Source organism: Macrobrachium nipponense, chromosome 46, assembly GCF_015104395.2.
Source record: "Macrobrachium nipponense isolate FS-2020 chromosome 46, ASM1510439v2, whole genome shotgun sequence".
NCBI lineage: Eukaryota > Metazoa > Arthropoda > Malacostraca > Decapoda > Palaemonidae > Macrobrachium > Macrobrachium nipponense.
This window is the reverse complement of record NC_061106.1, coordinates 4,688,318-4,711,253: the sequence shown is the minus strand read 5'-3', so window position 1 is coordinate 4,711,253 and position 22,936 is coordinate 4,688,318. Positions and strand designations below refer to the sequence as shown.

At 44.0% G+C, this 22,936-nt stretch overlaps 1 protein-coding gene across 2 annotated transcripts in view; it reads right to left on the bottom strand.

Moving 5' to 3' along the window:
* The window catches only part of LOC135214742 (intraflagellar transport protein 22 homolog), a 475,747-nt gene extending 453,132 nt beyond the window's left edge, over positions 1-22,615 (bottom strand). The window contains exons 1-2 of one of the 2 annotated variants that reach the window (XM_064249080.1): positions 22,420-22,615; positions 18,431-18,603 (exon numbers count right to left, since the gene is read on the bottom strand). In XM_064249080.1, the coding sequence (XP_064105150.1) occupies positions 18,431-18,591 (161 nt within the window). In that variant the 5' untranslated portion in view covers positions 18,592-18,603; positions 22,420-22,615. The remainder of the gene's footprint in view (positions 1-18,430; positions 18,604-22,419) is intronic. The other variant, XM_064249081.1, reaches the window with a different exon arrangement.
* Positions 22,616-22,936: the final 321 nt, after the last annotated feature.

Below are 22,936 nucleotides of genomic sequence, written 5' to 3'. Positions count from 1 at the left end.
GGAAGGACCGCCTGGGACTGGGGAAGACACACCGTGGCAGGACCAGTATGGACAGGCTCAGGAACCAGGAGCGACAGGAACAGCAACCAGCTCAGGAGCGGCAGGAACAGCGGCAGCGGTAGACCCAGAAGGGACCAGCCAAGCAGCAGCGGGGAATCACATCCAGCAGACGGGAATCACATCAGCGGCAGGTACGGCAGGCCCAGCCATCGCCTCGTAGAATCATCGGCAGCCAGCGGAACCTGGGTACTGGCGGCCGGTCCACAGGGGCGAGCTGCTGGAACAGCGGAAGTCTGGGGCAGGCAACACGCAAGAAAACAGGCGGCGGCGGCAACCCCCCCCTCGGTAACGGCGGCGGCCCTAGTAGCGGCAGACGGCGTCACCGACACAGCATGGGGAGTGTAGACCAGAAGGGGGGTGGGGGGGGAGCAGCATAAGCGGCCGTGGTAGTAGTGGAGACCGCCCCAGACCTCGCTAGACGCTGCAGCAGCCCGTGGATGCTAGGCACGCCCTGCCGCCGCGGTGGTCCATACCTGTCCAAGGTCGTCTCCCACGGATGTAGCACCTGCGGTAGCATAGATAGATTAGTAAGAGGGGTTCCCTCACGCACGGGGGGAAGACATGCCCCCCCCGCCCCACCCCGAACAAAGCCAAGGAAGACCCCAAATACAAAATACAACGAAGAAGCTGAGCGGGGGGCAGGAAGGAAGACGAAGAATCGGATACCAAGGGAGTCGCGGGAGAGCTTTCCGACGACTTCCTGGCAGACCTTCGCTTCCCCCACCCCCGCACAGCAGTGAAAAGTAATATGAAAATGAAACAGAATACTTGCCCCTTGCGAATTCACTTCAAAATAGAAACTTAAAGGGGGGAGAATCAATTCCCGGGCTAAGAAAGGAAACCCTTGATCCAAATAATATGATTGGCTATCAAAATAAAATATATGAAAATGAAACACATACGCACCTTGCGATTTCACTTTCAACAGAAAAATAATCGGGGTTTAAGGATCAATTCCCGGGTAAGAGCGAAAATTGATCCAAATTAAATTTATGCAAATAAATAAATGAAAAATGAAAAGAATACTGTATTGCGAATCCACTTTCATTGCTTATTTTATCATACAAAATAAAAGGCTCGTGCCGAGCGCAATCACGCTCTCGTACGAACGCACAGGGCAAAAATATAATAAAAAAGTACTTACATTTTTCAATTACACACTTTCGACCAAAATACATGACTCGGCGCGAGCGCGCCCTCCCTCGGCACCGAGACATAATTCAAGGGTTCAATTCATGAAAAGAGAGGAAATCGCCGCATCTACGGCGATAGCTTCATGTTGGTTCATAATTAAGTAATGAAAATGAAAACAGCGTACTTACAGTTTCATTTTCAAGTCAAACAAACCATTAGTAGAAAACACAATATAAACAAAGCATACGACGATGAAGCGGGCAGAGAGCGATGATGAACACTCCTTCACACCCGCGGCCGAAAAAAGCAAAAGTGATTTGTTTACCTCCCAGTCGCGCGGCGCGCGACTGTCGGACAAGCAGTTAACTACCGTTCTCCCCCTTGTTCGAAGCTTACGACCGTTCCAGCTGCCGCTAGCTACTTCCTATTGTTAAAGGACCGATGGTTTGTATTACGTATCGGAACAAATAAACCCAATTACTTTTACAATGGAGTGTCGTAACACTCGAGAATACTTTTAAAATAAAAAAAACTTCTATCAACAGCTTGCAAGTAGTTTATAACCTGGAAACAATTCATAAATATTGATATTGTTTATGATACAAAGTTTTATGCATACTACCTGGCAGGTATATATATACTTATCCTCTTGACGCACTGGCAGAATTTCAAACTCGCGGCAACCGCTAGTACACTGGTAGTTCCAGGTGATGGCCACCCCGTTCCCGTGGCGCTGGTACTTGGAACTATTCCCGTTTTCCTCAGATTTTCTCTGAACCCTGTCTCCTGAGGGGAGGAGGGTGGGAAAATTTAATTATATACCGTATATTTCGGCGTATAAGTCGACCGGAAGATAAGTCGACCCCCTTATTCTGAGTAAATTTTTATGATTTTAACTAATATCGGGTATATTAGTCGACCTATAAAATGTGAGGCCAACCATACGCTCAATATAAGCAGCAGGGTAAAACGTATCATATACAAAATACCTGAATGTTATTACGGTACATATGTTGCTCTACTTACCATATGAAATACAGGTAATATACTCGGTTATATTAACAAATCCGTGTAACATATAAAAGATGTATACCAGCAAATATGATTAGAAATGACGAAACGAAAGATACGTTTACTCGAGTGTAATGTAAACAAACAAAGCGCTAACTAACGCTGCATAACAGCCTACGTATATATGTATGTACAAACTGCCACTCAAGTTAATGCTTGATGAATTTTTTAATTCAAGTGACGATGACTCAAGTAATTTTGAAGGATTTTAAATACATATTTACCATTAAATACAATTTTTTTTAATTTTTTTTTATGTGATAAATAAAGATGTCATACCATAAATGTTTTTTGAACAATACCCCGGTTAAATACAAAACTGTCAGAGTGAACGCATCCTTCTCAACTACGGTACTACAAATGACTACGCAATGTTTACACTTGCTGTACGATTGTGATTTCTTCAAGTTACTTTGATTTTTTTCATTTTATTTAAGGTAATGGATGTTCTAATGTATTATTATTGTCGTATTACAGTGTGAAATGTTTTTAATACTAGTATTTACATACATAGTTACCTCAACAAGGCTGTCATTCTTATTAGCCAACTGTAAAGCCTGATTTCTGTACCAATATGCAAAATAATAAAGATTCACTTTTTGTTACCGTTAGATAAGTCGACCCCCTAATTTTTGGCATGATTTTTTTGGGGTTGGGGCTAAAGGGTCGACTTATACGCCGAAATATACGGTACCTGCCAGGTAAGTATGCATAAAACTTTATTGTATCATAACAATATCATTTTTATGCATGACACTTACCTGGCAGGTTATATATAGCTGATTGACACATTTGGAGGTGGGTCACAGACAGCAACATCGTCATAATTCAAAAATTAACTAATTTTTAAAATTATTTAATAAGTTCCTTACCTGCTAAGGTAGCTGACTTCGTAGGTCCTGCCTCTTAGCCTGCTAAACCTTAGTAGCTCTCAACTAGGATGTGACCTGTTTGTTGAGAAAGCTAACAACAAGGGTCTGACAACTGGACCATGACCAATCTGCTGACAGAGAACCCTAGCCCTCATTTACACGGGCATTCATGCTAGGAAAGTTAGTCCCTGACCACACACACATACAATAATAACACTACACCAAAAACTGAGCTGGTATTAACCTTCTCAGACAAACCATAAAAAAACACTATAACCTAATTAAAATCAAAAACCTAGCATGTTATTAGGTTATGGGGTGATACTCCTTTGCCCAGTACTGTACCTGAGGATACGTACGGGCCTAACGTTTGACAATTATCAAAAGTTGTCTTCACGTCTCTAAGGTAATGAGAGGCAAACACAGTTTGTCCTCCAAAACGTCGAATCTATAATATCCTTGAGGGCTAAATTTTTCCTGAATGCTAAGGACGTAGCTACTGCTCTCACTCATGAGCTTTAACCTTAATCAAGCCGAAGCATTCTTCCTGACAAAGTAAATGAGCTTCTTTAATGACTTCTCTTACAAAGAAAGCCATCGCATTTTTAGACATAGGTCTAGTAGGATCTTTAACAGAGCACCACAGAGAACATGAAGTCCCCCTAATGCTTCTTGTTCTTTCTATGTAAAACCGTAAAGCTCTTACTGGGCAAAGAACCCTTTCTTGTTCTTGACCTACTAGATCAGCCAGTCCTTCAATCTCAAATGATCTTGGCCACGGATGCGAAGGATTCTCATTCTTTGCTAAGAACTCCTGTTGAAAAGAACAAACTGCTTTGTTGTGCTTCCAACCTACTTGCTTGTCAATAGCTTGCAGCTCGCTAATCCTTTTAGCTGTAGCTAAGGCTACTAAGAAAATAGTCTTCTTCGTTAGCTCTCGCAAAGACGAAACTGCCCATAGGTTCAAACCTATCCGTTTCCAAGAACTTGAGAACGACATCCAAATTCCAAGAAGGAGTTCTGCAAAGTCGATCCTTCTTTGTACGTATTAAAAGATCTGAGAAGATCTCTAAGATCTGCGTCGTTGGACAGATCTAAACCTCTGTGTCTAAACACTGCAGACAACATACACTTATAACCTTTAATTGTCTGATTAGCCAAACCCAGTTCCTTCTTCAGATACAGAAGGAAATCTGCAATTTGTGTCACAGAGGTACTGGATGAAGAAATCTTCCGATTCTTACACCATTTACGGAAGTTCTCCCCACTTCGACTGGTCACTTTTGATAGTTGATGGCCTTCGTGCTCTTGCAACTGCCTTCGCTGCTTCTCTAGAAAACCCCCTCGCTCTGACTAGTCTTTCGATAGTCTGAACGCAGTCAGACCCAGAGCGAGGGTGTTCTTGTGGAACCTGCGAAGTAGGGTTGTTGAGAAGATCTACTCTCGTGGGTAGACTTCTCGGAGAATCCACTGTCCATTCCAGTACCTCTGTGAACCACGTTTGGCCGGCCAGTATGGGGCTATCAGAGTCAGCCTTGTTCTTCCTCGACTTTCTCTGAATTTTTTCATTACCGTTCCTAAAATCTTGAACGGGGGAAATACGTACGCATCTAGACCCGTCAATCTAGTAGGAAGGCAATCGACTGCGACTGCAAGAGGGTCCGGGATTGGAGAACAATAGTTCGGTAACCTCTTCGTCGCTGCGGTAGCGAAAAGATCCACTACTGGTGTGCCCCAGAGCTTCCACAGTCTCTGGCATACTTGAAGATGCAACATCCACTCCGTGGAAAGCACTTGTCCGTCCCTGCTCAACAGGTCCGCTCTGACGTTCTTCTCTCCTTGAATGAACCTGGTGAGCAGGGTGACGTTTTCTCTCTGCGACCACAGAAGAATCTCCTTCGCCAAGTTGCAAAGGGACAACGAGTGGGTTCCTCCTTGTTTTCGTATATATGCCAGAGCTGTGATATTGTCCGTGTTGATCTGCACCACTTTGCCGCTGATCCACGGTCTGAACGCTTTCAGAGCCAAGAAGATCGCCATCAGTTTCCTTCCTGTTTTATGTGCCATGCCTTCTCTTCTTCGTTCCAAAGGCCTGACTCCTCCCGAGGGCCCAGCGTCGCTTCCCCAGCCTGCGTCTGATGCGTCGGAAAATAATATACCGGTCTGGGTTTCCTCTTGCTGAGTGACGTACCCTCTGACAACCTCCCCGGAACTAGCCACCACTTTAATTCCTCCTTTATCTTTGAAGGAATTGGAAACCGGAAGGAATCTGGTTGCGATCTTCTTGGCCAGACTTCGTTCAGAAAGAACTGTAAGGGCCTCATGTGAAGTCTCCCTAGGGAAATGAACCGCTCTAACGAAGAGTGTCCCCAGCAGGCTCATCCACTCTCTCGCCGAGCATTGGTTTTTCAATAGGAATTCTTGCACTTTCCACAGGCACATGGTCTGCCTTTCGGGTGACGGAAAAGCCCGAAAAGTCACTGAGGATATCAGAATCCCCAAATAAACTAGCTCCTGAGAGGGGATTCAACCGTGACTTTTTCAGGTTTACCATCAGACCAGCACTGCTGAGTTAACTCCAATGTGATGTTCGTGTCCTCCAGACATTGCTGTTTTGATTGTGCTCTATGAGCCAATCGTCGAGGTAGAGAGAGACTCTGCTCCTAACAAATGAAGCCACTTTCGCCCACATTCGACATCATCTTGTAAAAAATTTGAGGAGCCGTGCACAGACCGAAGCAAAGGGCTTTGAATTGATAAAATCCTGTCCTGGATCACGACTCAAAATATTTCCTGGACCTTGGATGAATCGGAATATGGAAAGTACGCATCCTGAAGGTCCAGCGTTACCATCCAGTCCCCTGGTCGTACCGCGCCAGTACTGAATCGTTCGTCTCCATCGTAAACTTGGTCTTTTCTACGAACAAAAGTTTAGCTGACTTACGTCCAGTACTGGCCTCCAAACCTCCTGATGACTTCGGTACTAGAAACAGACGGTTGTAAAAAACCTGGGGATTCGTGATCCAGAACCGGTTCTATGGCCCCCTTTTCTAACATGCTGACAACTTGATGCCAAAGAGCCTCTCTCTTCTCTAAATCGATGTAATGAGCCCCTAGGGCTCTCGGAGCTGTAGCGAGAGGTGGTTTTCTTGAGAAAGGGGATCTTGTATCCTTCCTTCGCTACCTTTACAGACCAAGGATCCGCTCCTTTGCCTTTGCCAGACTTCCCAGAAGTCTAAAAGTCTGGCCCCCACACAAGTCTGGAGGACTTCTGACTCATTGCTTAGTTGAGGTTTTCGAACCTCTTTTGGCTGGAACTCTTTCTCTAAATGCTGGTCGGAAAAAGTCCTACCCCGAAAGGGCTGCTGTGATGTTCTTGTATCCTTCGGAGTCTTCTTCATTACTTAGAAGGTAAATACTTCCTTACAGAAGACGTTAGTAGATCCTGAGTAGCCTTCTGAGGTGATGGAGAGCGAGATGTCCTTAATGATATCCTGAGGGAAGAGCTGTTCCTGAAAGAGGAGAGAACATCAACTCCGACTTTGCGCGTTCGAGACTCCTTTAGCAGCGAACGAGCACAAAAGATGTCTTTTCTTCAAAATGCCTGCTGTAAAAAGTGAAGCCAATTCATTAGCTCCATCTCTCAAGGCTTTATCCATACTAGGACATGATACTTCTCAGTAACTCGGATTTCTGACGAATCTTCCATCTCCGAAGTCCGCGCCAGGGCCCCCAACGACCAGTCAAGAAAATTAAAAACCTCAAAAGTCCGATAGATACCTTTGAGTAAATGGTCGAACTCTGACAAAAAGTCCACCACACTTTGGCTGAATGTAAAGCATGTCTACGGGAGCTGCCACTATGTTGGAAAAGTCTCCCTGGGAGGAGGCAGGAACGCCCAGGCCAAGACTTTCCCCCGTAGCATACCAAACTCCAGACTTTAGAAGCCAACTTGGCCGGAGGAAAAGCAAAAGAAGTCTTCCCCGACTCTCTCTTCTCCTTCAACCACTCATTTACGCGTTGAAGGGCTTTCTTGGCCGAAATAGACACAAAGTCATTTTGCAAAAAAGACGATTTCTTGGTTGTCTTCGTCTTCGAAAAATGATATTGTTATAATACACAATAAACGTTTCATACATACTTACCTGGCAGATATATACATAGCTAAGACTCCGTCGTCCCCGACAGAAATTCAAATTTCGCGCCACTCGCTACAGGTAGGTCAGGTGATCTACCGGCCCTGCCCTGGGCGGCAGGACTAGGAACCATTCCCGTTTTCTACTCATATATTTTCTCTTCCACCTGTCTCCTTGCGGGGAGGCTGGGTGGGCCCTAATCGTATATATCTGCCAGGTAAGTATGTATGAAACTTTATTGTATTATAACAATATCATTTTCATACAATCAACTTACCTGTCAGATATATACATAGCTGATTGGCACCTTCGGTGGAGGGTAAGAGACAGCTACTACTGAATAAACAGGTAAACAACATCTGTTGTAGGTATAAAATAAAAACCTTGGTTCCTACCTGATAGGTGGTAGACTTCGTGGGTGTTTGTCCCGTAGTCTGCATCACCTCAAGAAACTTTAGCGAGATATGTGATCTATGGCCAAGAATTCTTGTGGGTCTGCCGAAGGGGTCTTATCCACTTTACTCGGCAGAGCCTGAAAGGACTTTGTCAATGGGTGCTGATCCACTTATATGACAATACACCTTATTAAGGAGCACACAACCAATCCCGACCACCTGATCCTAACCACCATGTTAGTATTAAAAATTGCTCCGAGTTATCCCCAACTCTTCGCAACAACCGTAACTCAAACCAAATTGCACACGCACACAATAATTTTTCAAAAAAAATATTCATCTACTAAAAGATATCACAAGAGTTCCTTACTGAACGGAAGTGACTGGCCGCTTGTGCGGTATCTGCACTTGTTCAGCAGAAAGTCTAGAACATATCTATTAGACTTAAGTAGTAAAAAAAAATTAAGGATTGTTGTCAGCTCCTGTACCCAGGATGTCCCGCAGACACAAAAGGACCTAAGGAAAAACATTTTTCATAGGTCACACGCACGTCCTTCAAATAGTGAGAAGAAACCCAGAATTACATCTCCAATATTTGTTTCGCTTCCAAGATATTCTTCAGTGACATATTTCTCTGAAAAGAGAGAGACGTCGCCACTGCTCTCACTTCATGAGCTCTTACTCTCAGGAGTTTTAAAGAATCATCCGTGCAAGCCTTATGAGCGTCCGTAATTACGTTCCTGACAAAAAAGGCTAAAGCATTCTTAGACATAGGTCTTGATGGATCCTTCACTGAGCACCAAAGACCTTGTCTAGAACCTCCCAACTGTTCCTTTTTCTGTAAGTAAAACTTTAACGCCCTTACTGGGCAAAGAGACCTCTCCGGTTCCCTGCCGACGAGACCCGATAATCCTTTTACCTCGAAGTTTCTCGGCCAGGGATTCGAAGGATTTTCATTTTTCGCCAAGAATAATTCCTTGAAGGAACAGATGGCTGAATCTATATTGAACCCGACTTTGTCACTAAGGGCGTGCAGTTTCACTAACTCTTTTTGCCGTCGCCAGTGACAAAAGAAATAAAAAAACATTTTCTCGTAATATCACGAAACGAGGCCAAATGGTAGGGGTTCAAATCTCTCTGAAGACAAGAACTTCAGCACTACATCTAGATTCCAGTTAGGGGGAGAAGTAATCTTAGACTTCTTGGTCTCAAAGACCTAATCAGATCATGTAGATCTTTATCGTTATTTTACCCAAATCTAGGCCTCTATTCCTAAAGACGGCCGATAGCATACTCCTATAGCCCTTTATCGTGGCTACGGAGAGACGCGATTCTTCTCTCAGAAATAACAGAAAATCAGCTATTTCTGTTACGAGGTACTGGAGGAGGACAACTTCTTCGACATACACCACCTTCATAAAAACTTCCCACTTGGATTGGTAAACCCGGATAGTGGAAGTTCTCCGGGCTCTAGCGATCGAGCTTGCTGCTTTGCTAGAAAAGCCTCTCGCTCTGACAAGTCTTTCGATAGTCGAAAGGCAGTCAGAGCGAGAGCGGGGATGGTTTTGGATCGAAACCTCTCGTAAGTGTTGGTTGTCTGAGAAGATCCTTCCTTTGTGGAAGGGATCTGGGGAAGTCTACTATCCACTCCAGTACCTCTGGGAACCACTCTTGAGCTGGCCAAAAGGGGGCTATCAGGGTCATTCTTGTCCCCTTTGAAGTCACAAACTTCCTGAGCACTTGCCCCAGAATCTTGAATGGGGGAAATGCGTAAACGTCTACCTGAGACCAATCTAGCAGGAAGGCGTCTACTGCTAGAGCTCTGGGGTCTTCCACTACTGAACAGGAAGACTTCCAGTCTCTTCGAGAGGAACGTGGCAAAGAGGTCGATATGAGGAGTCCCCCAAAGAGACCAGAGATTGCGGCAAAACGTCTGAGTGGAGGGTCCATTCGGTATGAAGGACCTGGTTCCTCCTGCTCAGCCTGTCCGCTCTCACGTTCCTTACTCCCTGAACGAACCTCGTCAATAGAGAGATGTTCCTTTGCGATGTCCACAAAACAGCAGGTCTCTTGCGGAGTTCGTAAAGGGCATATGAGTGAGTACCTCCTTGCTTCCGAATGTATACCAGAGCGGTTGTATTGTCCGCATTCACTTGTACTATTTTGTTGCTCACTAGCGGTTCGAAGCTCTTTAGAGCTAGGGTGCACAGCCAACAGTTCTTTGCAGTTTATGTGCCAGGACACTTGAAGAGCATCCCAAGTGCCTGACACTTCTCTCTTTCCCAAGGTTGCTCCCAACCTTTTTCCGACGCGTCGGAAAACAATACAAGGTTTGGGCTCTGTATTTCCAGGGAAGTACCCTTGTTTTCCCTCAGTGGGAGTAACCACCATTCTAAATGGCGTTTCATCAGATCTGGAATGGGAAAACTGTCCGAGAGGAGTCCTGTCTTCATGTTCCACGAACTTCTGAGGAAGAACTGAAGAGGACGGAGATGAAGTCTTCCTAGATGAAAGAACTGTTCGAGCGAGGAAAGGGTCCCTAACAGGCTCAACCATTCCTCGCCGAAGTACGTTCTTTCCTTAGGAAGAGAGAGACTTTTCTAACCTCTCGTTATTCTCTCTTGAGAAGGAAATACTCGAAACCCCGAGAATCCATCCGAATCCCCAGATAGACCAAGTTCTGGCTGGGGATCAGTTGGGGACTTCTCGAGGTTCACGAGTAATCCTAAGGTCTTATCAGGTTTAGTGTCACAGTCAGGTCCCCAAACACTGTTTCTCTGACTTTGCTCTGATAAGCCAGTCGTCTAGGTACAGAGATATACTGATTTCCTTTCAGATGAAGCCATCTCGCCACATTTTTTCATAAGGCTCGTGAAAACCTGAGGCGCCGTAGACAGGCCGAAACACAAGGCTCTGAATTGGAGATCCTTCCCCCCGTCATGAAACGGAGGTACTTCTTCGACGAAGGATGGATCGGGACGTGAAAATAGGCGTCCTGGAGATCCAGAGACACCATCCAATCCCCTTGGCGAAGAGCCGCAAGGACTGAAGCAGAGGTTTCCATGGAAGAACTTCTGTTTCTGAACAAACTTGTTCAGAGCGCTGACAATCCAGAACTGGTCTCCAGCCCCCGAGGCTTTCGCAACCAAGAAAAGACGATTGTAAAACCCTGGGGAGCTTTGATCCAGCACTAGTTCTATAGCTCTCTTGTCCCACAACTGATCCACCATTTGTTGAAGAGTATCTTTCAACACAGGGTCCTTGTAATTGGCGACAATTCCCTCGGAGTAGACGTCAGGGGAGGATTGTCCAGGAAAGGAATGAGGTATCCCTTCTGAAGCACCGACATCGACCAAGCGTCTGTGTCGATGAGAGGTCCAGGCTTCCAGCAAATCCCCGGAGCCTGGCACCTACTGGTGTTTGGAGGAGCGCCACTTCACTTTTCCCCTTTTAAAGGGGCGGAACGAGGCTCGACCTCTCTTCTCGGCGTTTCCTTTTAGCGGTAACTCTAGTGGGAGAGCCTCCTCGAAAGGGCCGAACAGGAGTAGACATCCTTTCTTTTCTCCCACCATCACTGGTCTCTTCTTCCTGGAAGATTGCAGGAGAAGATCCTGTGTCGCTTTCTCCGTCAGAGATCGGGTAAAATTATCCCTCACCAACTGTGAAGGGAACAGAAAATCAGACCTAGGGGGCGAATAACAAAGCTGCTCTTTGCGAATGGATACTGCTTTCGTCAAGGAAAACGCTAAAAACAGATCTCTTCTTCAAGAGACCTGCTCCAAAATAAGGAAGAAACTTCCCCTGAGCCGTCCTGTACCGCCTTGTCAATCACACAAAAATTGCAAGGAGTACCGTCCCCGGTTCTAGCCCTTCAGGGGCATGAGCCCTTCTTGGACATCACCCCAAGGGACCAATCTGGGAAGTTAAAGACTTCTAGAATGTGAAAAAGTCCCTTGAGGAGATGATCCAACTCTGAAAGACCCAAGTAATCTTAGCAGTGTGAAGGCTATGTCTCCTGGATGCATCTACCAGACTGGAAAAGTCAGCTTCAGCTGAAGCTGGGAGTGTGAGACCCATATTTCCCCTCCCAGTCTGGTACCAAATCCCTCTCTTGCCCGTAAGTCTAGCGGGAGGCATGCAAAAACACTGTCCTTACTAGCTCTTTCTTGGTTAGCATCCAGCTATCCAGCGATTGCAGAGCTCTCTTCATAGAAATCGTCGGTCCCTCATCTTCAAGAAAGCCGACGATTTCGGCGTCTTAGAGCATGAAAAAAGTGAACGAGGAGAAGGAGGAGCGGCAGGGATCAATGCATCTCCGTATTCCTGGAGTAGGAGAGCTGTCAAACTTTGTAGTTAGACAGTCCTTCTTTACCGTGAGACTCGTCCTCTGAGTCAGTCCTCTTCCAAAATCGGATCAGAAGGAGAGGCCACCTGCCGTTCCGTGTCTTCCTGTCAAAAAACTCTCTCTACGGGAGACAAAAACTCCTAATAGGAGAGGGGCTAAGAGAGTGTAAAGAGCTCCTATGCTTGGTTGGCTCTTCGTACTTGGCTGGCTCTTCGCGCTTGGCTGGCGCCTCGCGCCTGGCTGCGCGCTCGCGGCTGGCGCCTCGCGCCTGGCTGGCGCCTCGCGCCTGGCGTGGCGCCTCTGGCTGCGTCTCGCGCTGACTCCTCGCGCTTGGCTGGCGCCTCGCGCCTGGCAGGATCCTCGCGCCTGGCTGGCGTCTCGCGCCTGACTGACTCCTCGCGCTTGGCTGGCGCCTCGCGCCTGACTGGTGTCTCGCGCCTCTCAAAGCTCTCGCGCCTGACTGACGCCTCGCGCCTTTGGTTGGAGTCTCGCGCCTTTCTGGTGCCACATCCTTGTATGTTCAGATGCTTGTCTGGCGCCTCGTGCTTGGCTGAATCCTCACGCCTGGTTGTTACCTCGCGCTCGGCTGAAGCTGCTGGTCTGGCCGACGTATCCCATCTGGGAGTATCCTCGCGCCTGTAAGCGTTTCTCGCTTGTCTGACGCTCTAATCCTAGAAGACGCTTCTCGTCTGTAGGACGCCTCGCGCTTGACTGGCGCGACGCGCTTGTCTGGCGAATCAAAATCGTCCAAGGATCTCTATCCGAGTAATTCTCAAAAGACTCACGTCCCACAGGAGCCTCACTCCTGGCGGGAGAGAAGAAGACGTCTTCTTGACCGGCAGTCCTCACGTCTTTCTTACGAGGAGGATCCTTCGAAAGGACTCCTACCAAGGCGGATAGCTGTTCCTGCACGCCAAAATGATCCTCTTGGAAGCCTCTCCTGCGTCTCTTGAACGGGAGAGGGAGACCTCGAAGGAGTTTTGCCCACATCATGGGAACGTCAAAACCCTCTTCGCCTTCTTGATGGAAGGAGGCGCTTCTTCCGAAAAGCGTTCTGGGCTTGAATCCAACACAGGATCTCTCCAGTTGCCTTTTCCAGGGGCCTGGACAAGTCCGAATCCTTCCCCACCCTCGTTTAGGAGAGGGAGAAGCGGACGAAGAGAAGCACTCTCTGAGGAGCTTTTCGATAGCGGTCCTGAGCAGTCTGTCTTATATACAGCACCTGCTGAAGGGACGCCTGACCGGGGGGGAATTCTCCACAACCTCCGTACGGCTTTCGACTTTCCTTCTCCTCTGGGCTTGGGAGCTTGGAAGAGGTCTAGGCCTGGGGACACTCACTTCACTATAATCACTTTCACAGTCCTTACCTTTCATGGTAGCCATTTGGATATCATCCTGTGAAGAGTAGCTTTCAGTTCAGCAAATTCTGAGGCCGAATCTGAATGTAAAGCCAGTGAGGGCCCTGATACAGAATTAGAATCATAATTAAGAGAAGAGTTAGAATTATCCAAAGGCTCAATAGGCCTTGTACTACTACCGCCATCTTAGATGCAGCCCTTCTGACTTTATCCCTTTCTAACTTCTTCAAGTAAGAAGTTAGAGTCTTCCATTCCTCAACATTCAACCTCTCACACTCATGACAGGTGTTAGAAATAGAACAATCAAAACCCCTACATTTGCGACATACAGTGTGAGGATCAACCGAAGCTTTCGGTATCCTCACCTTGCAGCCTACATTCACACACATTCTCACACAAACACTTGAATCAGACATTCTTGAAGAAAAATCAAAAGCAAGTCCAAATCCAGTCCACAGTAGCGAATGCCAAAACAACGATCCAGGTACGTCACCAAAAGTCCACAAAAAGATGATCAATTGTCTAGAAAAGCGAATTCCAGTCAAGAGGTGGCAGCAACGATGTTGATAACACCAGCGACAGAAAATATATAAGTAGAAAACGGGAATGGTTCCTAGTCCTGCCGCCCAGGGCAGGCCGTAGATCACCTGACCTACCTGTAGCGAGTGGCGCGAAATTTGAATTTCTGTCGGGGACGACGGAGTCTTAGCTATGTATATATCTGACAGGTAAGTTGATTGTATGAAATTGAGACAAAAGGCGATGGCGGGCCTGAAGGTTGAAAATCTCCTTCAAACAAAGAAAGAGTGGCACTCTGTTAGTCTCTTGTAGTCCGAGGAAGGAGCTTCCACATTCTTGTCCTCTTCCGCACTCTCCACAAATTCTTCCTCCTGCCGAAGAAATATCTTGAAAACCCAAGATCCTGATGACTCTCCAAAGCGGGGATCCTTATGCAGAGCCTGCTTAGAGAGCGAATGCGGAGCTGTCTCCTTGTAAAACTCCTCCTCTTCCTTGTCGAGAAAAAATTTCCACTTGCTGCCGCCTGCGTCCTCCTGAACGTATGCGTCCACCATGCGTCCATCACTCTTCCTCTTACGTCCTGCGTCCTGCACTGCTTTGTCCTTCTTAAGGGATGCACTGCGTCCTGGCTTGCGCTGCACGTCCTGCGTCCTCTTGGAGGACTTAACCGGGGAGAGACGAGTCCTTACGTCTAACAGAAGGTTGTTCGGGCTTCTCCATGATTGGACAATCACTGCTAATCTCTCCTGCATGTCCCGCAGAACTTCCTTCTCTCCGCTTCCTTACGAGACTCCTGATGATGAGGAGATCGAGGACGCACCGGGGCTAACACGGAGAGGCGAGCGAACCTGCGGTCTACGCAGTGGAGTTCCTCTAAGCGGAGAAACACCTCTCACCGCACCGCTAGTTACTTCCAACTGACCGGAACCCAAACCCTTCATTCCTTTTGATAGGGATAACTTCTTCATCCTCCGATGAAAAAATTTCAGGGCTACTCCACCCTTCTTGATCAACAGCCCTTTCATCCTGTGATGAGGACGGAAAGTATGACCTCTTGAGAGGATGCGATACTTCCGCGAAACGCCTACTCCTTCCTGACGCCGAACTATCCGATGAATGACGGCACTTCCCAGTATCGCCTTTTCCATGGCGTACTGCTGCAGCCTGGGAAGCAACAGGACTGCCTGAAGGACGACTGATCGAGATAAACCCCTCTCGCCTCCCTTCGACTGTCCGACATGCCTTTCTCCCATGGGTCTGGGAGCTTGACCGAGGTATTGGTCTAGGAGCACGAGAGGGACGATCAGGCGCCCCCTCCACAACACTGTCACTAAACACTTCCACTTTGTCTGTTAATCGTTTAATTTGATCTCCCATGGACGCAAGGGCAGCGAACACTTTCACAATTTGTGGATCAGTAGTATCCTCAGATACAGCAACGGGCGCAGGAGAAACCTGAGGGGAAGGTGCTACGTCTACATGTGAATGAGCTGGAGAAGACACATGCAAAGATTCATTCAAAGGCTTACTCGAAGACCCCGATCTCTCACTCCTAGAGACAGATCTTCTAACCCGATCTTTTTCTAATCTCTCAACATACTTCATAAGAGCCTTCCACTCTTTCTCATTCAGACACTGACATTCATGCACCTATTTCCCACGTACATACAAACTCCCGACACTTCTTACAAATAGTATGTGGATCTACCGATGATTTCGGCAGTCTCACCTTACACCCTTCTTTCACACAAACTCTAAACATACTTCCTGAATCAGACATACTAAATCAAAATCCAAACCAAATGCGATTGCCACGCTAACTTCGTGAATACGATACCAATATCCAAAAAGTCAGTCAACGAGCAGGAAATTCTATCAGAGAACCAACAACGATGTTGCCGGTTCGGCTGGCAGAGAAAATCTGAGGAAAACGGGAATAGTTCCAAGTACCAGCGCCACGGGAACAGGGTGGCCATCACCTGAACTACCGGTGTACTAGCGGTTGCCGCGATTTTGTGAAAATTTCCTGCAGTGCGTCAAGAGGATAAGCTATATAATACCACCTGCCAGGTAAGTGTCATGCATAAAATGCCAAAGTTATGGCCTAAGAAAAGGCGTAGCATATAACAATCTACTTTTATAATGTAATGTCGTTCCGAGAATTACTTTTACGGCAAAACTATTATCAGGGGCACCAGTACCATAACTGGTAAACAAACCACCATAAAAACAAATGACATCATTTACCAGCGGCTCATTGATGATTGAACCAAAGTAAGAATCAAAATAAAGAAAAAACTCATCCTCAAAGATTTCAGCTTGAAGGCTACAATATATCCATTCCAATGGCTGACTTAAAGAAGCTACCACAGACGGCAGGTAATGAATGAAGACTGTCTGCGAAGTCATTCCAATATTCTGTTAGTGGGAAGGGCTGTCACCTACGCAAACTATGTTGAAGCACAACCCACCAAATTTTGAATCTAAGCTGCCATTCAAGTGGAAACTATAGCTATGTAGCTACTGAGTAAGTTACTTTTTCCTAACTATACAAACCTGAGGTCCTTTACAATAGGGAACTATACAAACCTGAGGTCCTTTACAATAGGGAAATAACCAGCTCGAGAGAAGAGTCTACTTGAGACTCAGAGGTCTGGAAAACTAAACCAACCCCTATTTAATAATAATAATAATACAATAGGGAATTACTTAAGGTGAAGCCTGGACACAGCCACTAAAATCTTAAAACAAGGCTGTTCAGTAGTTAACTACCTGTCCGGTCATTGGGAGTCTCTCCCAACCGAACACAAACATTCCAATTTGCTTTAGGCCCAGGTAGCAGATTGAGGGGTGGCATGAGGTGGGCAGTCAGTGTATGTTCCTACACAATATACAAACCCTCGGTCCTTTACAATAGGAAGACTCACTGACTGGCGGGAGATATCTGGATGAGCATCCATGAACCGACTGGTGTTCAGCTAACCTTCGATTTTCTTCATGGTCTTATAAGCAAGGAAGGAAATCCAGCCACTGACATTTTGATTGAAGTTAGGAACTGCAAGATCAATGTCAGTCATCCGGGTTACTCATAAGGGAGAGTTCCTCATTGGATGAGTGGTTTTCATGCTTGGCTACGAATCCGGTGGTCTGAAGTATGATTCCCGGCTCGGCCAACACGGAATCAGAGGAATTTATTTCTGGTGACAAATTCATTTCTTGATATACTGTGGTTTGGATCTCACAATAAGCTGTAGGTCCCATTGCTAGGTGACCAATTGGTTCCTAGCCGTGTAAAAATATCTAATCCTTTGGGCCAACCCTAGGAGAGCTGTTAATCAGCTCACTGGTTTGGTTAAACTAAGATATACTTAACTCATAAGGGAGAAGAATGCATCCCCCTTATAAGAAAACAAAGCACCATAACGTCAAAGACTATACGGCAAATACAAGTTATGTATGGGTTTTTTCTTATGCCAGAGCCCCCTTCCCTGCCTTGTAAGGGAAGGGGAGGATATTTGCTTCTTGTAATGATAGCTAGGAGAATATTAGTAAGGAATAGCGTAAAATTAAAAGAGAGAAAAAGATATGAGAGAGAACCATTAATAGACAAATGATAGACAGAAAGAGACTGAATAATAGAGAAACAAAACAGAGAGAGAGAGAGAGAGAGAGAGAGAGAGAGAGAGAGAGAGAGAGAGAGAGAGAGAGAGAGAGAGAGAGAATCAGGAAGTGTCGTATTAGTCAAAACACGGGTGCTGGAATAATCTAAAGGCAACCATTAAAAACTGTCAAGCCGTCTCACCTGTGACCTGACCTTTCAACTTTCACCGGAACCTGAAGACTTCTGGTGACATCACTAGTCCCACCCACAAAGGAGGGATTAAGTCAATCAATTACACCCAAGGGATGTCGTTAGATAATCTTCAACCAATAAGTCCAACTACAAGGCAGAACAGAAGCAAATTATCTGCCTACTGTGGGTTGGACTTTTCCTTTGAAGATGGCAAGCAGAGAGAAGCAGAAGGAGAGAGGCAGAGAAGCAAAGAGAACAGAGCCGAGAGCCTTAGCAGTGAGGTTGAGTGCCTACACAGTTGTGGGTAAGAAGAATTAAGAAAGGCTCACACTTCGATTCATAGGCATATACTTAATTTGTATTTTTCATGTATTTCTTTACTAATGTATTAATGAAGTAAGAAAACTGCACTGTCTTCCTTAGCCTCCTAAGACTCTAACAACTAACAATATACAAGGCAAGAAATGACAACATAAATTTAAGCTAATTCATATAAGAAGAAGCAACAAAACATTACTATAACACAATAAAATAAATACTAATTCCCTACTGTAAAGGACAAGGGTTTGTTTAATGTGTAGGAACAGTATCACTTTACAGACATTAACTCCCTCCTAACCCTGCAATTCCCTTGACTGGACCAGACAGCATAAACACAAATAACGATTGATAATGAAACCATTCACCTATGCTTGGAAGACTGATATCTTAACTTACTGGCATTAAAATTCCATCTACAGTACATACCTTCGGTCACCGCTTACATCCCATAATTCAACTTCAGCCTTTGTTGTCATTCCTTTAACAGATACATTAGGAACTTCAAATTCTATGATTCGGCAACCTTTGGTAGGCCTGTATTCTCCACTTCCTATTTCTGCAGCCTCACTCAAAAAGTTGGCTAACATAGTTTTACCAGTCTGAAAAAAACAAGTAAAGTAAGTAACCTCACATTTATGTTAATATACAGGATTCTACCATACTAAAATCCCTTTCAAGGCAGGTAATTCAGAATGGCTTCAGTCATATCTTAAGTGCTTGTTCATTTTTTACCTATACGTATGTATAACAAGGTGTAAGGCTTTACTTTTTATATCAAACTTCTAGATATCAGAAAGGGAGACAAAATGATTATGTCAAAATTTAAATATTTTCAAGGTAATTTGAATTTTTCTAACATACAAACCCAAAGTTCTTTACATAGGGATTAAGCTTTGAGCAAAAGTTTGAAACAGCTATCAAAAATTACTGACAACTATTGACAGGTAGGGGAAACCCCATGTCCACCTATCAGTTTGCACTCCACTTTGCCTTCAGCCAGTTGCCAGATAAGAGGGGTGGCTGAGGTGCCTCATAGATGTATAAAACTTTAGGCTTCTATGTTACGAAAAAACTAAAAAGTATAAAACAAAAATATTTTTAACAATTTAAAATGCTTTTGTTAAAATATACTAAAAAGAGACGAATAAATTTTTGAGACACCAGGATTTTCTTACAATTAATAATGTCTTCAAAAATAAAAGCATGGGGGCTGAACATGGGAGGAAGTGCTACAAGAAAAAAAAAAAAAATTTAAAAAATATATATCTTTTTAGTTCTTGTACCATTTCCTTCCAAGTCTGGTGACCACGCTTTTATTTTTGTAGACATGATTTGTAATAGTAAGAACATCCTGGTGTCAAAACATTTATTTTTCACTTCTTAGTGTTTTAACATTTTTTTAACCTTTTTACCTATAATACATTTTTTAGTTTTGACAGATATTGTAACCGATTTATGATTGTAGCCAACGAAATTGATATCCTGTCTAGCCAGAGAGGGTTTGAAAATCACAGATTTATTAACTTATCCTACCTAGTCAAAGAAGGTATACAAATCTGTAGTTATTAGCCTTTCTACAGAGTCAAAGAAGTTGTGAAAAACCTGAAGTTTCATACAAATCCTGAGATACTGTGTGAGGTCACTGCAGGGTCATTAGTGGTCACTGCTGGTCTAGGTACTGACCATTTGTGTCCCATCAGGCAGCATACCGATACCTCTAGTAGGGGGAAACACCGCACTGGATCCAACGTCATTGCGTGGATCAGCCTTATTCACTCAATATTTAATAGGTGAAACAAGAATACAATTACATCTTTAAGCATACCATTCAAAAGATTGAAGTTTCGTCAACATAATGTGATATATGAAAGCACCATACGAACTAAAATAGGCATGTGAGGCCTTCGTAAAAATATGTTTTCAAGGCAGTTTTGAAATCCAATATGGCGTCCACCACTGAGGTGCCGTTCGTAACTGCAAATTATCCAACATCTTTCCCAACCTTCTCAGCACTCATTTGAACAATGTTAGTGTATATATGTAACGTTTATTGATCTTACTCAAGATTGCAGTTGTAATCAGCACAATAAAACAACATTTTGTTGCCTATATTAGTGAAAGCATGAAAATTGCTTATTCCCGGGTCATGGTTTAATTGAAATTCATTTTACCTTGTAATCGGTGGTTTTATCCTTACTGCCATCACAACTGAAACTCCACAGTGCTTATTTGATTGTAATTATACATGTTTTGGTCTTAATTCACTCCAAATTGCACTTGAACCACGTTGCGGTTCCTGGTTCCTAAGTGCTCACTCCCAAAACACGGTTGCGGGCAGCACACAAGTACACGGTTTATGAGGTGCAAAGCTTTTATTCCCTTAATTGTTTACTTTACTCATTATTTAGTTTAACTTTACTTTGTTACTTCAAAATGTTTATTTAATTCATGTCTATTATCCCTTTTTTGCAACCAAATTAACCCAAAAAATTACAGATATTTCTAGAGTAGATACGAGCAGACAACCAAAATGACTCATTGTTACCAATCTAGTGGAGCTTCACACATACGCCGATGCATTTCCAAACTGTTTCCATGAATTCTAGTTGTCATAGTAATGCAGTAATGATAAAATTGTATGTATACTACAAATAGATATACTAATTTCACTTATTTCCCCAGTTTGGAGGGTAAACACATACCAATTGGCAACACTGATAAACAATACAAGAGCGCAAACAACACCGTAGGAACTGTTCACAGCAAAACTGTTGAAATTTGAGTCATGAATCTATTTACTTTTTCAACAACGAATATTTTCAAATTAATATTCATGAATATGTACAAAATTTATGCAATTCATTTAACTATTTATTTAAATAATTATCAAGTGCACGCTTCTTCTTTTTCTTCTACAAAGAATCATAGTTTCCTTGGATAAGTCGTGGTTGGAAGTCATCGTTTACGATTTTTGTGAAAAAAGTGCCCCAGCGTCTATGGGTACAAGTGGTGTACGGATTTTAGCACATGGAATGGGAAGTTTATTGACACAATTGACACAAGCGACGCCGCAAACATTGAGATGGTTTCAATCTTCTAAATATTCAGAGTTGTAAGTAGATATTTTGAAAACGTCATGGAGGTATGTGTGCACTGCGTAGACCCAGACTTTTCATTACCCTCTATTTAATCTTAAAATATGACCTTAATTTCTAACTTTGGAGAAAATACTTACTTCGAAAGGATAGTAGAGGTCTCATGCTCTTGCTCTCACCACCAACAACTTGTGAATGTGCCCATCTCCGGTGTCAGGACGTGTTAAAGTACTTTTTTGGAGGGTGGATCCACACATGGCGGAAACTGGATCAGCTAGTCCAGTCAGTTGTTCCCCCTAGTATCCTCCTCTCGAAGTGTTTTCTCTTAAATGGCAAAATAATGGAATACTACATAATTCACACGCTTTTTCCGGAAGTGGCCGCGTTCTGAGAGAGGTGGCCACTTTGTCGCTTCTCAGTCATTTACCCTATTAAAATTATATTTTCACATACAAAATGCAACACAGGTTTAAAGTCAAACCTGACACCTAGCTAGATATACCTACCCTCTTAGGTACCTTAGCTACCATTTTGAGTTTAAAAAACTGTATGACAGCAATGAATGGCAAACTCTCCAGAATTCAATGCCAATTTACCATTGTTCTAATAAGATTAGCTGGGCAAGTTTTTACTAACTATCTATACCTATACTCTGTTTTTTTCCATCTGTCCATCCGTTCAACGGGCTGCTTCATGAGCAAGAGCCCGTGCTGGCATAAAGCCAGCTTAATCAACAACAACAACAGTCCATCCGCCTGTGGTGTTTCCGTATGGTAACACTGCGTCCCGGGCTTTAGATAGTTACATTCAGTTTACATTCAACAATAATAATAATATCCTATTTCGAATATTAACGGTGTACTAGGTACTTCGCATACAGTAAATTAGCCTATTAAAACACTTTTCAGTTGCAAATGTACACCCAGATATCCTTTTACCTATTTTACCTAAAACTTACACATACTGTAACTATATTTAAAGCCCTGGACGCAGTGTTACCATACAAAAACACCACTGGCGGATGGACAGATGAAAAAAAAAAGTATAGGTAGTTACCTAGTAGGCTAGGTTAGCCTCTAGGTATGGGTAACCACCTTAGTAAATGACACAGAACTAAGGTACCTGACGTCGCATTCAAGCAGTCTAACATGATTCAATAAACTTTAACAAAACATTTAACTTACTGGCTGTTCATTTAACAAACGTACCTCAGGTTGGGCCAACAAGGACGATTTTCACTTTATTCTGCATGACTTCAAGAACTACGGTTTCAACACTCAAATTAAGGCAACAAGAATGTTTGGATAAATGTCCACTTACCAGAATAGGAACTTAGAAGTTTGTCGAATGTCAGAAAAATGAGAAAGCAGACACTTTTCATCCACCTTTCATAAGATATCGCATAACAGCAGTATAAACCATAGTTCATTATTCGTAATGTTCACATAGTAAATTATTACATTTATCAAGTAAAAACCATACGTATTCAACAATTTCTCTTATATTTCACCCACTAGCGTGCTGGGTGGCCTTTTAATGCCAATGTTGACAGTCACAGACCTGATTTACTATGAGAGAATTAATAGATGGTGCTCACTCTTAGAAATCCATAACAAAATGTCTTGAGTACAGGATTTGAAAATGTTAGCGTTATTGTTCATTCATAATTTTTTTTCTAGTCTCAGCCGAAGACGTTCTAAGACTTGCTAGCTCAACTCGTAATATACACATGTCAATGTAGACATATTCTGATATTTATTCTATACGGTGCACTCCATATTACCTGTCAAATTCATACTTTCATAGTAATAAGAAAAAAGTAGTCTTTAATTTTTTT